This window comes from Solea senegalensis, linkage group LG20 (assembly GCF_019176455.1).
Source record: "Solea senegalensis isolate Sse05_10M linkage group LG20, IFAPA_SoseM_1, whole genome shotgun sequence".
In the NCBI taxonomy this organism is placed as follows: Eukaryota; Metazoa; Chordata; class Actinopteri; order Pleuronectiformes; family Soleidae; genus Solea; species Solea senegalensis.
In genome coordinates, this window is record NC_058039.1 from 3,941,708 (window position 1) to 3,960,029 (window position 18,322).

The 18,322-nt window shown below is 38.7% G+C and overlaps 2 protein-coding genes across 2 annotated transcripts; both read right to left on the reverse strand.

Annotated features, from left to right (window-relative positions):
- Nucleotides 1-2,763: 2,763 nt before the first annotated feature.
- Nucleotides 2,764-9,479, reverse strand: LOC122786503 (14-3-3 protein beta/alpha-B-like). Its single transcript, XM_044052863.1, has 6 exons — nucleotides 9,390-9,479; nucleotides 7,400-7,695; nucleotides 6,317-6,437; nucleotides 5,416-5,579; nucleotides 4,932-5,036; nucleotides 2,764-4,128 (listed from the first exon to the last, which is right to left on the reverse strand). Exons 2-6 carry the CDS (start codon nucleotides 7,688-7,690, stop codon nucleotides 4,069-4,071), a joined length of 741 nt encoding a protein of 246 aa, XP_043908798.1. The 5' UTR covers nucleotides 7,691-7,695; nucleotides 9,390-9,479; the 3' UTR covers nucleotides 2,764-4,068.
- Nucleotides 9,480-11,674: 2,195 nt separating this feature from the next.
- On the reverse strand, nucleotides 11,675-14,756 carry znf706 (zinc finger protein 706). Its single transcript, XM_044052864.1, has 3 exons — nucleotides 14,641-14,756; nucleotides 12,799-12,944; nucleotides 11,675-12,643 (listed from the first exon to the last, which is right to left on the reverse strand). The coding sequence occupies exons 2-3, from the start codon at nucleotides 12,931-12,933 to the stop codon at nucleotides 12,548-12,550; spliced, it is 231 nt and encodes a 76-aa protein (XP_043908799.1). The 5' UTR covers nucleotides 12,934-12,944; nucleotides 14,641-14,756; the 3' UTR covers nucleotides 11,675-12,547.
- Between the last annotated feature and the right edge of the window lie 3,566 nt (nucleotides 14,757-18,322).

The following is an 18,322-nucleotide window of genomic DNA, read 5'->3' on the forward strand; positions in this document are numbered from 1 at the left end:
CATACCGTCTGCTGGCTGTTGGAAGTTGACATAGGCATATCCGAGAGAACGCCGGGTGATCATGTCCCTGCAAACCCGGATGGACAGGATAGCTCCGGCGGGGCTGAATTTCTCGTACAGCATGGCCTCGGTCACATCTGAATGTAGATCCCCAACGTACAAGGAGGCCATGGGATAACTGGGGGCACTGGGGTTCATGTTGGTCGGCTGTGGACAACGTTTAATTTAAACTAAAAAAAAAAAAAGTTGACGGAGCGTCACGTCAGGACGGTACGGTGGTAAACGTTGGCAGCCGTCGACCGGTGCGTCTCAAGATGAACGTACGAAAAATTACAGTATGTCGACTTCTAACGGGATTAAAACTCACTCGACTCTGACTCGACGAGAAAGGCCAAACTAACGTGACTCTGAACCGGTCTCCTCTCAACCACGTCGACTGAAACACTCGGGTTAACGTTAGGCTGCTTTTTCTTGTACGTTACCGTCCACTCCGCGGTTGTCCACACTCCAGCTTCTACCGACTTGTTACAAAATGATTTTTTGGCTTTTTTTTATGTTTTAAATTTTTTTTGTATTTTTATTTTTTTAGAATGTGTGCCGAGCAAGCTCAGGAGCACACACGCACTCACATAGCACTAACTGACGGGGATGAGGGGTGGGACAGGACCAGGAAGTACTGGTATATATATCGGAAGGCACGTTATCGACACGGACCAATCACCTTCAAGTACACTTGAAAAAAACCGTCAACAAAGGGGCGTTAACTACTGGCTGCACGCATGATGACGCAATCACGCAAAAGGCACAGGCCGAAACTGGACACACACACACATTTTTGCGCAGCTATTCTTATCAGGACACTGCATTGACTTCCCTTCATTTTTAACAACCTAACTAAAGCCGTATGCCTAAGCAGTTAATTCCTGACCCTAACCACAATTTACATCTTCACTGTAACCTTTATCAGTTCGACAGAAATTAAGTGTGGCCTCAATAGGGATAGGCTTTGGTCCTCACAAGGACTGCTGGTCCTGACAAGGTGAGAGTAACAAAAAAACACTTTCTTACATACACAAGCTCAACTTGTTAAACAGCAAACGCCCCCAGTTTAAAGTGCTAAGTCACAGTTTTATAGAGGACACACAGACGCTGTAAAGTGATAGCTGTCAATGTCAGCAGCACTGCCATCACCTACAACAAGTCTGCTCTCATAACAACATGGCTGCCAATAGGGACACACAGAAAAACAGATTTTAGCCACTTCAGCTAAAGGCTCAGCCAGTAAAATATCTAACTAAAGTAAGTAAGTCTATTTTACTTATATTGCACCTTTCACAGATATGTAATCACAAAGTGCTTCACAGGGCCATACAAGTAAAATACATGAAATACTGACAGGGTAAAAACATGTGACAAAACAACATTAAGAACCCTAACACATAAAACCATTTTTAAATTATTTTTAAAAGTGTCAACAGGCAGCAAGGGGAAAAGGGGAGAGCCTTCTTATTTAAACAGGTAAAAAGACTATTGTGGTTTACAAATGTTAGTTTCCAGCCTGAAAATGCATATATAACTTTACAGAAAAAGATATCATAGTCTATCAAAGTCAATGTAAACACTGTGTCAGTGTTTACCCTCATACAACAGGGGGAGTATCAAACTCAAATGACCTAGGGGCCAAGGAGCATCCAGTATGGTCATGTGACAAAAAGTGACCTAATGTGGGAAATGATTTATTATTTTTATTGAACCAGGAAAATCCCACTGAGATGAAGAACCTCTTTTTCAAGGGAGTCCTGGCCTAATACGAAACACTCACAGCAGTTACAAATTTACACAGTAAATATTAAAAGAATCCAGATTAAATTAACCAGCACATTAGGAAAAACAAGTGCATGCTGTAGAGTTGGCCTCAAGAACTATCTGAGCTTAAAATCAACAATATTCATGATCACATTGCTCACTGTTTATGACAATAGCTAGCAATCATATGTAGTGTAGAAGAAGCCATACAACCATACTTCAAAAAAATTGAACTATCCCTTTAATTTGGCCTATTTCAGTCATGTGGTATGTTGCCTTCATTTATCAGCACCAATCACAGTGTGAGTTGAAAGAGAATGGCAAACACAGCCTCATTATTAACGCCACTGTTTTAGCCTTTTGATCAAATCCTTATCTCTCACAGATGCTGCTCTCTGTGATGAACCTGAGACTGGACCTTTGACATGATGTCACAGAAGCACTGTTGTTCATATACAGTAGTATGTGGATGTCAGCAGTGTGTTTGTGATCTCCATAGCTGTGGAAAGAGAAATTGGGCTATATGTTCACATTACCAACCATATCATTTGATTCAGATTCAGTTTCAGTCAGATTTGCCAGTTCATATTCCTACATTATGTCTTGCACCTGAATGCACACATGTGCAAACTGTCCTCGGTCGCTCTTGCCCGCTGGTGCATGGATTCTTTCGATATGGCTGTTCTTACCCAAGTGGCACACCTACCTACTGTTTGATAATTTTCATCCATTAAATATATATTATATATATATATATATTGTCGCCGGAGGCCACTCGTACTTGTGTGAATGCTGAGATTTATGAGCAGCTACTTCACCAACCGTTGTCGTTAGTTTGCTGTAACAAGAGTGCATTGTCTGGTTACCAAGGATCTTAATAAAACATCTCTCAGTCCACACAGTGAGCAACAGCAAACCAGTCCCACGAACTGACTGTAGTGAAAGAGAAAAACACACTTGATTTAAATGTTTTAATTAATTCCACTTGCATGAAAGCCAAATAACACACCCAGAGTGCAACTTGCAAAGTCTCAACCAGGCACCGCTTCTTTTAAAACCAAGACACTGCAAGTAGAAGAAAATGGCACACACTTTTACATGTTACCGCCAATTTATAGTCAGAATTAATTTGTCTTTGCACAATGTAGCTTTTGGTTAGAAAAATGTTATTGTAAACCCCCTGGTTCAAGCTAAAACCGAGGCAAAAACTGCCAGTATCAAAGCACTGCTAACCCCAACACCAGACTACAGAGAAACTTTTATATTCCAGGAGTCCAACCAAGAGATAAATGAATAAAATACACAAAAAGAACATATAAAAACACCTGTATTGAATAGAGAAAGAAAAAAAAGAAGTAGAAAACCACATAAAAGAACACGGCAAAGGTAATGTGTACTGTTGAACAGATAAAATATCAAAAGTTTCAGTACTGAGCCATTATAAACATGTTTATTTTATCTTAATCTGTCTAGATCTTGTCATGTATTAAGAAAAAAATGCAGGGCGTTATAATGGAATGTAATTCTCTCCAAAAAACAAACAAACGTTGAACTACTTTTCACAAGTGGTCATTCATTCAAAAGAAAAGAAAAAAATATCCAGTGCCTAAATGGACTAAATGGACAGAGAACCCACGGAGCCATGACATGTACCATCTGTGAAAAGATAAAAATCACTACCTGCTACACCAACAGTGTGGGAAGAATACAAGCAATGTTGTAACAGACCTTTACCCAGACGAGTCCTGCATCCCTATCATCACTGCTAAAATCGGATGAGAATTCATTCACGGGGACTGCAATGACCACTTTAACATTTGGTACACAATGTTGCTGACCCGAGTATTACAAACATTGTAAATGTTCAAGTAAAAGCATAAATTATCAAAACTAGAGTTTGTCTTTTCTGATTGCGTTTTTCGTACGACAGCAGCAGTTTGCTACAGTAAGTAAGGTTAAAGAGAATGAGGCTGATTTGGATCTAAAGGAGGGAGACTAACCCCATGGACAAGGAAAAACAAAGATCCACTGGTTCACACAATGTGTAATTACCCCTTTCCTTAGAAAACAAAAAAACACATCTATTCCATTCTTGTTTCAGTGGATGTGCACATACAACACACACACACACACACACACTCACATTGTGAGTGGAGTGTAAACATACATATCTGTGCATGCAAGTGCATACACAGCTACACACACACAATTTAGGCTGGTGAGAGGTAAAGAATTGTGTTTTTGTTCGTCTTTGTCTGAAGTTCAATTCTCAGTTGTCTGCTCCAATTCTTCTCCCTCTTCTGTATTCTCCGACACCCACAGCTGCAACAAAACAGGTTTATAGGATTAGTGCATGCTCATACACATACACAATAGCATTGGGTTCCTGCTCAGCTCACGTAACCACACACACAAAATGCTTGGAATGACAAAAATGTCAGTTCATAGCTCAACTGAGAAAATAAGCAGGTTTTCAACAGTGAACCACAGGACGACTGTGTGTTATAGGCTACAATCAGGGGAAATCATGAATAATAGAAAAATAATAAAAGGTGGTCCACCAACTTGCTATTTCTGTTAACCTTCGTAGTGTATAGTGCAATAAAGTCCTTTACAACACATTCTGGATTGCAATGGTTTCAGATACGGAAACTGGATCACTAAGGCTACATCCATACCACCACATCTTCAAAAACAAGTTTTGTCATTAAAAAACAAAGAAAAGAGATCCACTTGCAGAATTGTATTTCAGCACTGCATCAACGTGTCTAGACTAGAAAACTAAAATCATCCTTAACCTGAAAGCTGAATGGATTCTCTCTGCAGTTGTTAGATTGTTAGATTAGTATCAGGGAGTGAGTGCAACCCCTTTCTAAAGGGCTCAGATTTTGCCCGGGCCGAACTCAACTGTCTCGTCTTCTCCGTTTCACCAGCAGGAACATACAACATTTATGACTTATTCGAAAACAGAGTGGTATGGATGTAGAACCAAACTCTAGAAGAATCCTAAATACACTGTTCAGGAGATGAGCAGCTGCACATTCGCAACTGAAATATTAGACAACACTGGTAAGCATGTAGACACAGCTGATGTTCATTCAGGGTAATGAATTTGGCACACTTACCGTCAGATTGTCTCGTAGGAGCTGCATGATCAATTTGCTGTCTTTGTAGCTGTCTTTGGTGTCATTTTCAGCGTTATTCATCTGTGCTTTAGCATCATCATAGGCCTGGAGGAGACAAAAACACATGTTCCCATAAAAACAAAACAAATGGTCACTCACAAACAGTTTGTGTACTTTCCCTGCATTAAAAAAAATCTAAATTATTAAAAGAATTTATAATACCAACTAAAAGTTACAATCTGAGAACCAGCTTTGTGTTTGTGTACAGGATGTCATTAAACTCACTAACCTAACCAGATTTTTTTTTTGTCCGAACCCAGCCCATCGGGTATCCGTGCTCTATGTGTGTAATGTAGATCATTTAAATTACATTTTAGGAGGATGTTTTCCATGCATGCACTCTAAGCTACAAATGACAATCCTTATACAAATTTTCTTTTGAAATAAGAGACGAGGCTGTGAGAAATACAACACTAGTTCTTACCTCCCGGGCCAGTTTGCAGGCTTCCTCGCGTGAACGGACAATCTCATAGTAGAAGACGGAGAAGTTGAGGGCAAGGCCCAGGCGAATTGGATTTGCAGGTTCCATTGTTTTTTTGCTCAGATCCAATGCCATGTTGTAGGCGTCTTTGGAATTCTCTTTGTTTACTACAAACGGGAAGACACACACCAGACAGAAAGCAGACATTTCAAATGAGACAAAGATTTCTCAAATCAAATTGATGATTCTGTCCAACCATTGACCATTTTAACTCTACTGGCTAAAACGGTTTGTCCAAACAATGGACATGGACCAATATATCATTAAAAAAGTGAATAAAAGTATTAGGATGAAATGGAAATAATCTGCCTCAACTATGGCCACTGTGTGACAATTATGAATCCAAGACTGAAGAAGCAAAGGTGACTAAGTATTTTCCATTGAGCTGCAATAATACAAACGTGTTCTGTGCAGATGAGTGCTTTAAAAACAAAGACAACCTGTAATAATAACAGATGATAAAAAACAACAACAGAGTCCAGGTTGCCATAGTTACTACAGAAATTACTCAAAAAATGCTTCCCAGCAACCCTAGTGTTGCCTCTGTTGCTATGGTAACCCAGCAGCAGCTCTCAACTGTATTTTAGCTGACAGTTCTGGGTCAAAGATGGGGAGGGTATCAGTGACTTGGCCAGAAGCAGCCTGGTGTGCTAACCTTAAGGAAAACCATTACTGATCAGCAGTCAGTTTCCAAAGCTCCCTATGTTGCCATAGAAACACAGGGAACAATCACACAGTGTCTTAAACACAGCTAAATAATTTTGAGTACAACCATCCCCACTACTGCGGTTTATCCGACTTAAAATGTTCAAAAGAGAGATAAAGTGGCGTTGTTTGCACTTGCCTTCATCACTCTGGTTGACTTCAGCCAAGTAGCGGTAGTAGTCTCCCTTCATCTTCAGGAAGAAGACTTTGCTTTCATTGTCTGACTCGCAGGACGGGATCAGATGGTCATCAAGCAGTTTCTGCAAGTCAAAAAGTAAAGTGAGTTGAGCAACACTAGACATGTTTACATGTTTTTATTTACAGTTTTGATTTGTGAAATATCCTACACATTTGTTTACACTTGTAAAACATTGGTAGATCAATAAAACAAATTCAGCAAATAATGGATGGCATTTGGAAATCACGTGACTATTAAGTCATCCCTTTAAAGACCTTTTTCTGAGGTCACAGAAAAAAACAGCTCTTCATTATATAAAATAATGGTTGTTTTGCAATTTGCCGTTTGGTCAATTGCTTTACAGGACAAGGCCACAAACCTTCTTGGAAAATGTGCAATTACCTATTGCACATTATCATTAAGCCCTTGTACAAACTCAAATCTCTGGTGACTTTAAGTTTAACTTAACTCAAGCCAGTCAAGTTGCCTTGAGCAAACTTTGGGCATAATCCTGCCATCAAAGACCCAAGTGAAAACATAACAGAACAGTCACAGATTCAAACAGGCAGACCACCAGACACTACATTTACATTCAACTGTGATCACATGTAACCACCCTTTTTTGCCATGAAATGTAAATTAATGCGTTTCCTTTAATCGACTTTTCAACTCAAAAGAAAGAAAAGTCAGAGGCATTGAGGGGCTGTTTACAAAATTTGGTGTCAAAAAAAACCCCTGCAACACCAGTAATTGAAAAAGATATACTTGAGTGGTTTCAAAGTAGAACTCCTTATTGGGTTGAGTCTACTATGTGAGCTATATACAGCTGGCGCTGGCCTAGAAGTTTTCTATTAGGTTATCTTCAGAGAAATATTTGACATTTTATTAATTCAATTAACTCTCTCATTTTTGTACCTCCCAGGCTGATATCATTTTAGGTCACATTTCCTATTCTGGTGGACTCGCATCCATTTCCTTGACAACACCTGACTTCCCTTTCACTTATTTACCCACAGTCTCCCAATAATTGCCTTTGGTTCTTACCACAACATCATCGCAGACTTCTTTCAGCTCCTTCTCAATTTGCTCTTTGTACTCCGTTACCAATGGTTTATCGCTGACGTTCTGCTCATGATTGTAAAGCATCCTCCAGGAGGACCTCTTTGCCCCCACCACATTCTTGTAGGCAACTGAGAGCAAGTTGCGCTCATCGTAGCTGAGCGGACTGTCCTTCGCGCTCATTGCGACCTTCTTCATTTCTGCAACCATGTCATCATATCGCTCAGCCTGCTCGGCAAATTTGGCCATCTGTACAATATCGGACCTGTCTGCCATGGCTCCTATGTAGATGGAAGAAGAGAGCAGAGCGTTAGGAGAAACAAAAACAATGGCGACAGGATAGAGGTAGACAATATTGTTTTTTCTATGCCAATGCTAATCTACAGAGATCACTGCAGCCAATGGCTGATCTAATATGCAATTTGTTTTGGTCAAATTTGTCCAGTTCTTTTGTAAATGACAAAAATCACTAAATGACCTTTATTATCAGTCTCATAGTTAAAAACATCAATAAGTAATAGCTGGCTGTTTAAATAATGTACTAATACAAATTAGAAATGGCAATAATCAATCTGATTAAACTGACCTACCAATTAATTGATCCAACTCAGGAATAATGTCATGACAGTTTCAAGAAAAGAAACCACACCTAACAATTTACTGCTGTCATTTGACAGAGAAGAACTACCTGACAGAAAAACCTTATTGGATACTTATTTCCTGTCTTTGCTTCAGTCAATAAAAGTATTGCTCTGATTAGACTTATATTTAAAAAGTGTGTAGTTAGTGACATCTAGTGGTAAGAATGTCAGAAAGAATGTCATTGACTGTTTGTGTAGTTTGCTTATGCTAAACAAGACCCTCATCTATTGTTCTTATTCTAAGGCTACAAAAACAAACAATATTTATTTTAAAGTGATTATACAGTGTGTAGTGGTTAGCACTGCTGCCTTTGCAGCAGAAGACCCGGGTTCCCAAACGGATCAGAGGGGCTTGGAGAGTTTGCTTCAAAATTACTTTGATCGGTTTTTGTGCTTTCAGTTTCCTCCCACAGTCCAAAGACATTCAGATCTGGGGATTCACACTCACACCTATGGCTAAATTTAGAGTCAGGGTGTACCCCTCCTTTCACCCTATGTCAGCTGGGATTGGCACCAGCAACCTGCACAAACCTCATGTGGAGGATAAAGCGACAGATGAATGAATTATACAGTTTTACAAACATACTTACATATTTACATTTTTGGCAAAAAATTATATAAACAATACATATTTAAAATATATATAAAAAATAAATATTTACATATCAATGCTTTCCAGCTACAATATTTTTCATATTTTTAACCCAATGGCTACAGTAGTCAATGTGCGCGTGTGCGGCCACACTTGTAGTAGAATTAGCACAGCAGCAGACACCTGCGCCCTTCTCAGGAATGTCGGTCATCCAGTTTCATGTCACTCTCTCTCACACAGAAATTCAGTCCTCATCTCACCGAAACTATTTTCAAACTAACGATTTTCATGTTGTCGTTGTTTACTACGGCAGAGGTCTGACGTTAGCGCCACTGAACGGGCAGACAGAACATCACGAACAGTGTTTGAAGTTAACAGAACAGAGCCTCGCACAGTTCAGTCCACAGTAAACGCCCTTTTTTTCGCTTCCCGGAAACAAAAGCATTGTTACTGGCGTTATGAGCATTATTTGTCATTTTCCCCCAGCTCGCTTCTTACACATTAACTAATTGGCGTAATAGCATAGCATAAAACTGTCTGGGCACGAAAAGCATAATAAAACTCGAGATGCTTTTAAGTGCAGGGACGCGTCCCATTCAGTCAGCGACGAACAATGACTGTGCAGCGACCTTTACCGACTTTCTACCACAAAACTCGCGCTATATGAGTGATTCAAAGTGAAATAAAGACTCCAGGTCAAACATTAACCCGACTGTGAGCAGCAGATAAAACGTGAACTGACCTGAAGTGTTTCCTCACGACGCTGTTCAGACTTCCCGAGCACTCAGCTGACGATCTCTCCGACTGATCCACGGGGTTTCCTTCAAATTAAAGACACAGCGGCACAATCGCACCCGGAACTGATGACGTCACGAGGTTGTTAGGGTAACCAGAAGTACGGCATATTAAACACATACATAAATAAGCGTGGGGAAATTTTAAGCATTTCTTTCTGACATACGTTTTACAAGCAAAGCAGGTTTTGGAGTGACTGCCATTAATAACTTTTTTTTTTCAAACAATAAAATGATTTGATTTAACCAAAGACTAGCTTGAAAGGCTTGGTCACTCAAGCTCTGAAATGAAATATCTAAATTGCCATCTACCTACAAAAACATGGCAGTTTCAGTTAAAATTACACATTATCTTGTTTTTTTCTCAATAGTTTTCAATATATTTTTAAAGGGTTTATCTTTTTGTGAATTACTTTTCTCTTTGTTGTTGTTGTGTCTATTTTTATAGGCTCAGTACAGCTATTAAATGTTATTATTATGTTTCAATGTTTTAGACAAGTAAGTCGGAGTGACTTTTTCTTCAGGAAATAAGAGCAAATAAGAGCTTACATGGCCTACAGTACATATCCCTTAAGCTTTTACCCTTCAACGCCCATTATGACTCATGGCAGAGGTAGTTAGTAAATTTCATTGTAGTGTGTTTTGCAAGTCAGGACATTAACTACTTTGTAAAGCCATGGTTCTCAAACTGTGGTACGCGAGCTTCATCTGGTGGTACTTGTTGTCGACTGTATGCAGTAGTAAGTAAATGTTGTACAGTATGTTGCTGTACTATGCACTGCCTTTGTCTTCTTCCAACCTGCCACAGGACTCCCGATGTAATATATCTCTAAACTATGATCTGGTACAGTGTATCAAAAATAAAAGCACATCACATGTTTGCTTGTCAATAATATCTATACACTGTCCCTTTTAAAGCTGTAGTACCAAATGTAACACATCTGTTACATTCAAACCATTGTCAGACGAGTAATTCAACGCTGAAAAAGTCTATCAGCTTCACACAACTCTCTGTGTGTCTCCCAGTATAGCTGGAGTTTAGATATTGTGTTCCTTCCAGCGACATTCCCCCACTGCACACAGGAAGGGATTAATTTTATGTCAGGAGAGACGGAAGTAACAGCAACATTTGGGGTAGTAAAGCAAAACAGCTAGGGTTGGAGTATGACTGAAAAGACAACATTTCAATTCTGCTAAATGACATGTAAAATTCTGCTGCTTAAAAAACCTCGTTCAGTAGTTCCTGCCCAGTCTGTCCCTGCTCTGCCGGTGTACACACATAAATGCTCCCTCATTCAGTTCTGATAGTTCAGCTTGACAGAGCCTGTTTCTAGATTGAGGACAAATTATGTCTCATTGTTTCTGTTCATGAAGACCAAACAAGCAGAGTTATAACAGCAACAACAATAACCAACACAATTACACACTGTAGCTTTAAATAAACCAAGTAAGAAAACTTCTAGGTGGAATTTGTGGTTAGAAAGTACTGTCCTTTCCTTTTTGTGTGTGCTTTGGCTTAAATACATCAGCAAACCCACTGGCTTGTTAGGCAGAGTCACATGCTCAATATACTGTAGTCCAGTGCAAACCGTTAGCTTTTGGTTTACAGTATAAATCCAGTGTTTGACTTTGTCACAGTACAATGAGAGCAAATTACTATATTCCTGGACATAGATTAACTGAAACCAGTGGGAATTGAATTATTATTTCACCAAATTAACATCTTACAATGACTTCTAATTAAAGATTTTACTTCTGAGACAACCTAAGCATGTACAGTCTTCCTTCCTTCTCGTCAGTTTTCAGCCTACATTAAAAATCGATGTACCGAAGACTTCTGTATCTTTATGAATGAATATTTTGGTTTTTTTTTCATTTGCAAGATTGAAGGAAGGAGGTTGGTGAATCATCCAGCGGAGAGTCTCAACATGAGACCTATTTATCCTACAATGACTCAGTGTTAATAAAGCAGATACAAGTTTGAGCCTGTAAGGAAATGGTGAATGCAAGGTTATTATAGATGACGGAAAAGATTTAGTGGGCTATGTGGGCACAGCAGCTGAGAGACTGAATTTAGATGGAAGATTTGAATCTATAACAGAGCGTGTTTCAGTCACACGTACCAACAGATTTACATCACCTGAAAGACACAAGGTCCATGTGCAGCTTGGCTCTTCATAAAACATATCCAACCAATCGTAAGATCATAAAAAAACTGTGAAAAACAAGCATATATACAACAAAGTAAATTTTAATAAAATGCTATAATACATCGGAGCACATATTCATTTTCCAAATGTACAAATGCTTTTGAGAAGCTCCAGTAAAATTTCTTTAGCTTGCAGTTTATGTAGCAGCTTAGAAATTAACATTTCACATTTTTATGACCCGACATAAAATTGTGATGGACTTGATTAAACACTGCAGTACAATAGGCAAACGGCGCTGTGGGTGGACTGGTGTTAGAAAAACATCTCACTGCCTCCACTTCATTTTAATAATCAGCATTCAAAGCCAAATTAAACTGGATTAGGCCAAATAATAAAAACAGATTTGCGACAATCTAAAACTGACATTTAAGTCATAATGTCATTATTCCATCCAAATCTGTGCTTTGCTCTATATTGATTACTTTATGTGGCATGCTGGCTATAACGATTTAATCAGACACTCAATTAAATCTTTATTTTAAGAGTTACATGAGCTAGCAGCAAGAAAAAAAAAACCTGTGCGTGCAACACAGCAAGGGCAGTGAGTTTTTATTATTATTATTATCATTGTTATTATAATTATTGTTGTTTTTTTCCAGAAGCTGAGACTGAAAGCAGACATTTTAATTCATCACTTGAATGATAAAAAAAACTGTCAGTGACCCTGATCAAAACCAGCATTTTGAGTTTCAAATGTTGTGTAATTAAACACAAGCAAAAAACAGGACTGGAAGGGAGGAAGGACTGCATCAAAGGCAACCCGGCCTGTAAAAGCCCACATGATGGAAACTGCTTCACTTAGTTACATGAAATCATCCATTGCTGTCAGACTGAGACAAGTGCAGAATTGGTGCAGGGCCGAAAAACAAATTCAGTTAGGTATCCAGGGTGACCGTCTATGCCTCCACTCCCTCCAACTCAGGCGGCAGAGGAGATTTCGGGTGCTTGCTCTCGAAGTGCTGCTTGAAGGTTTTTGGGTCGGGCATCTGGGACTGCGGAATAAAGAATACATACAATAAAAAGTTATCATTTTGGAAACTTGCATGAGGATGAAAATAGGGATTCTAAGAGTTAAAAATGATCACATTTAAAAAGTGGTTAAATGGGAGCACAATAAAGCTGCGGAGTGTTGAGGCTTCATACCCACCCTGCACACAGCGCAGGTAAACACTAATGCTGCTTTTGCTGCTGTCTTCTGATCATGACCCTTGGCCTTCTTCATTTCTGCCTGTTTCTTGGCATTTTTCTGCTGAGACTGAATCTTCTGATGCCCACGTGCCATGCTTGCAAAGTCTAAAAAGGATAACGACAGAAAACAAAGACTGTATGTTTACTGATAAACAGCAGTGTTGTGGGTATTTCTATCTATTAATGATTGTTGATACATATCAGTTGGTAAAAGCCTTTTTATAGGTTTGTATATGTTTTCACAGAGCAGGGTTGTATAATGACATAATTAGTGTGACTTTAAAAAGGTAAAGTATGAGTAATAATGGACAACAACAAATAATGCTGAGTCTATGGTTACGGTATGTTGTCGAATCACTCTTTTACTGGACCAAAGTGAGGCCTTGAAATAGCTACAATGTATTTTTCTCTTAAAAGCAACAAATGCAACCAGCGAAGGTCAGGCAGAGCAAACAAGATGAAGTTTCAGTCTGACTCCAGTCAACTTCAAAGCAGGTATTAAGGGTGGAAAAACTGCAAACAGGTTTATTAACGTTCATGAGGGCGGAGATTACGTAATATATGAAAAACACTGTGGATAAAGGAACCAAGGCATTAGACATGTTTAGTGTAGTGGCTGTACATAGGCATATTCCTACAAGCAACCATAATAACATTTTGAGAGGGTGATGAGGAAAGTACTTCTCTTACAATATTCAGGAATTTAAGAATGACCCACACATATTGAGTGTAGGAAATAGGTCTTACTTGTCAATTTTAATAATCATCATCAGACGATTTATTTAAGATAAGCGCACTGGTGAGGATACGGCAAAGTGGAGAGAACAGATCATTAGTAGTCTGTTAAACTTAATGTCTGAATAAGTTACGTGATTTTATGTATCATTTGTCATCCTTAGAGTGTTATATTTTTTGTAAGATGGAGGGGAAAAAGAAAATTGTCCATACATATCAGCAAAAAACCTAAACAAAATCAACGTTGTACATCAGCAATTGACTGTGTGGATTTCTATGGATCAGCCACATTAAAACCTGTTTTAATCGACCTCCTCTACAAAAACATCACTTCCTTTTACACAATATCTTGATAAAGGGTCAGATGGGTGGTGGTGAAGTTTATTGTTTTAATTATGACTGGATTAAATTGAGCTTGAAGTTTAAAGCAGAAGTCAAACATCAAACAACAGTGCAACATCTATAGTTTGACCCTTATCATTTCAGTTTCAGTTGTGTACGTAATGCAGTACATTCCATAACATACGTTACTTACTGTAATTATCACTCTGGTTGAATCTGAAGTATCAAGGGCCACTGCTGGTCTACAGACCTGGGGCATTTGCCCATTTTTACCCTAATGATAAGTCAGCCTTACTTATTAACTACAGCTATAATCAGGAGTGGGTTTAATGTTAATTAGAGTTGTTAGCATGTACTATATTATCAGTACAGGAGGAGGGAAAAGAGACATTTTAGCAATAACTGTATATAAACCATATTAAAAAATGTTCTTCACCAACTAATTTCATGTTTAAACTCCACGTAGCGTTCCATTGACAAAAATGTTAGCACAAGATACTTGGCTCATTGTCACTGAGGTGACACTTAATCCAGCACATATGTATGTATCTGATTGTCAACCAGCTGTAACATAGTTAGCTCACACGCTAACCCTCAGGCAAGCTTGTTAGCTAACCGGCTAAGTAGCCTGATAAACATTTCTCTCACTTCACGAAAACCAACAACGGTAATTTGTAAGTCGTATTTTTCGTGTATTTGTTTTAAAGAAGCAACGCACTCTTACCTCTCGAAAGAGTACACGTCGTTAGCTTAGCGTTCACCAGGAGTCCCCCGACACACACATACAGAAGCGTGACAGCTGCTTAGTTCACACACAGCCGAGTGCTAATGATGCGTCCATGGACACTCGTAAGATTCCAACTCCATTTAAAAACGTGCGGTTTTACGCGTTTAAACAAAATAATACTTTGTTTTCTGGATTAATCACATTTAACGACAAATAAAATATTAATTCCAGGTGTGCTGTATCAACGCATATTTGGTGAATTAAATAAAAACGATTTTTTTTTATGTCTAATTGTAATAATGCATAAGTTTACGATTATAGGTGGGGTCAGTGAATGTACCGGTTTAACTGCCAGGCTGCAGATATAACATGCTGACAAGGCTGCCCCCAACCGGCAGGGGGTGGTTAATACATGTCTATATACATACTGTACTGCATTACCGCATGTTAAGCCTAAGTTACTTCTCAGTTATAATTACAATATACATTGTAATACAATGTAGTTTAGTTACCACCAATTAAATAATTAACATTTAAATAAATAGATAAATAAATAACATGGCTCACTGTAACAAGTGAAAAGAGGGAATTACTCTAGGTTAATCTGTGCAAATGACAGTAACTCAGTGATCATCAAGAAATATACCTTGTGTTCTGAGAAAGTCATGGACACGAATTACTCAAACATGATTTGACCCAGCTGCACCTAATCCTGGCCTGGTGAAGAAAAACTAACTATAGATTACATGTATTATAATGAACACAAGTACACCCTATGTCTGCTTTGTCCACTGTTTCATTCACCATTTGCAACAAAACATATCAATATGTCCTTTGATTTAATAGATCATTTGAGAAACAGAGTGTGTGCCTTCCAAGTTCTCACCTTTTTCCACCCTCACTGCTGGACTGTGATACAAAGTTACTGGAGATTTGTTCAACTTTGTATGTAAACACATTCCTCGCATCTACCCAAATTATTGTAGCTAACTGTGCATTCCTGTGCACTTTATATGTTGTGCTGTTGGTCTGAGAAGTAACACTAGGGGGCAGGTATGAAGGAAGACTGCTCTACTGTATACATGACTGTTAAATCACCACTATGGCCACTGCCAAACTTCAAGGTGTGACATACTATATATATATGTCTACATATGACATACTATTTTTGCTAAAAACTAATAATAATCTGATATTGATAACAGTTCAAATGAATAATAACCACAATCTAAAGACTTGCTCATGAGCCTCTGCCCTAGAAACACCCGTTTTCACCATTAAACATTCAGGAACTAACTTTCTTTTTTTTTATTTATCACATCTACTCAAACACTGTAGCAGCAGCAGTAGTAGGCTATGGCCTGTGGTGCAGACTGTGATGTGATTCCTCGGACAACATCAGACACTTATCTCTTGTATCTGTGTCTGTGGGAAAGGTGGGAACAGTGGCGCTGTTCTCCTCTGCTCAGTATTTGACTAAATTCAGCTAATATGTAAATGTGCTACACATTCAACATTGCGAAGTCGAGCACACACCTGCTGTCAGAAATAAACAGCATAGTTTAATTGTGAGATGCCGTGAGAGCAATACAACATTTTTAATCACCTGATATTTGTTGTGATTATCAATACCGAGTGAGACCTTTTGTTGTTGTGATGTTGTTTTTGACCATCATTGCACTCTACAGTATAGTAACCCCATTCTAATAGTATCTCTAATGCAGTTTCCATCTTGGTAATAACAGTAGTAATTCTGTGGTCACAAGGAGAAACTATTAGAGTTAATACTATGTTATTTCCAATGAGGAAATGGCATGGCGATCACAATTTCTATGAGTTCCCATCAGTATCATATAGCTTCTCATCAAAAATGTTTGTGAATCAAATTTGATAATTACCATATAATGATGTTTAAAAAAAACAAACAAAAAAACACAATTTGTCCTCCTGGGCAATTCAAGGGCTCATAGAGCAGTCATGAAAAACATCAACATCAACAATCAGTTAACAAATTAAGGTGTGTGCAAACTTGTAAGAGGTACAATTGTATATACAAACAAAAAAGTACATGAATAAATACAGGTATATATATATATATATATATATACACACACTTAGCTGTATTACATACCACACACACACACACACACACACACACACAAACATTATTACAAAGCTAGTACTGCTAATAATATAGTGTTACCATAATATTACTTGCCTATTACACGATTATTACCAAACTATTTTCATATGGTTACTGTTACTCATTACATGCAGGTGTCTTAACTTCCTTAAAGGAAATCTTATCATTGTGAGAAAAGTCCGCCATTGTGCCCACCACCCCACCCCCAACACACACACACACACACTCCGTCACCTCTATTTTCTCATCATATGAAAAGACAGACAATTCCTTCTGTCTTTTGTCAAAGGGGGGAAATATCTCAAGAGAGAGAAGGATGTGATTATGCTTTCAGAAGAAGGGAAAAGTGAAAGAAAAAAAAAGAAAAGGGTGGGGTGTGAGTGACAAAAGCTATGCATTGCTCAAGTTCCCCCACCCTGGAGGTTGTTGTGCAGGGACTTGCTGGCTTAAGTTTGGGTGGGGTTGTCCAGCCTTAGGGCCTGTGTGAAAACAAATCTTCCAGGTGTCAGCTATTCAATAGGAGAGAAGAATATTATCTGGTTGTCCATTGTACATATGAATAAGCAGGGGTTTGCCGCAGTCAGTCTGAGATTTCTTTCTCTTTTTTTGGCCTCTATTTTGCTCTTTTCCTCCCGCCACAGGGGCTTTCAGGTTCACTTTCAGCTCAGCCAAGCTACTTTTTTCTTTTTTATTTACCTGTCGCACCACACTTTCTGTTTTATCACTACAAACTAAGGTCAGTGACTTTACTCCGAGGCTCAAGAGTGAATTCTGCAGCTACGCAGTAAAACTTTGTGTTAAAGTAAGACTCAATTCAACACCAGTTCAAATTACAACAAAATCCAACATGAAATCTTTTAAATGTTTTTAAGTTACAATAAAAGTGTTAAATAGTTTCTGAAAGAGTTTTAAAATGAACCATATTTAGTGTTACATTAACATAAAAGAGTTAAAATTAACACTATTCCACAGTGTATTTGGTCCTAAATGGAATGAGTGTTGAATAATTATTCAACAGTTATTCCAACATGTCTGGCATCAAATGTTTACACAGTGAGGCAGAAACACTTGTTCACAGAGGTTAGTGTGTCCTCCTCCATTCTCTGGAGGCTGTTGAGGGAAGAGGAAGATGGATTTCATCTTCCCCATCAGCTACTTCCTCACTCTCACTCTCTCTCTCTCTCTCTCCCGCTCTCTCTCAGTACTACACCACCTCACACTTTCCCTTTTTTCCCCCAGTCCAAACCAACAGGTTTTGCCACAGTTCACTGCTGCTACAATACTATGACATGCCACAATGTTGCCAGACCAGTTGGGCTGTCCACAAGACACAGCGCAGTCACAACACATCCACATGCTGGTGGTAACTTTGCCTGCTGCCTTTACACGCCACATGATTTTACTCACACACACAAACACACAGAAAGAGAGAGAGAGAGAGAGAGGTGATGGAGGATGTAATGTTTTTTAAGGACGGGTAAATTAAATTAAACCACCGCTATCACACAAACCCCAGCACTTGACCTCTGACCTGGA

Coding starts and splice junctions, on each gene's coding strand:
- LOC122786503 (XM_044052863.1), bottom strand. CDS start 7,690: ATGGCAGACAGGTCCGATATTGTACAGATGGCCAAATTTGCCGAGCAG. Junction 6,438..7,399: donor AAGTCTGCGATGATGTTGTG/GTAAGAACCAAA, acceptor TTTGACTTGCAG/AAACTGCTTGATGACCATCT. Junction 5,580..6,316: donor AGTCAACCAGAGTGATGAAG/GCAAGTGCAAAC, acceptor TCCCGTTTGTAG/TAAACAAAGAGAATTCCAAA.
- znf706 (XM_044052864.1), bottom strand. CDS start 12,933: ATGGCACGTGGGCATCAGAAGATTCAGTCTCAGCAGAAAAATGCCAAG. Junction 12,644..12,798: donor TTACCTGCGCTGTGTGCAGG/GTGGGTATGAAG, acceptor TTTATTCCGCAG/TCCCAGATGCCCGACCCAAA.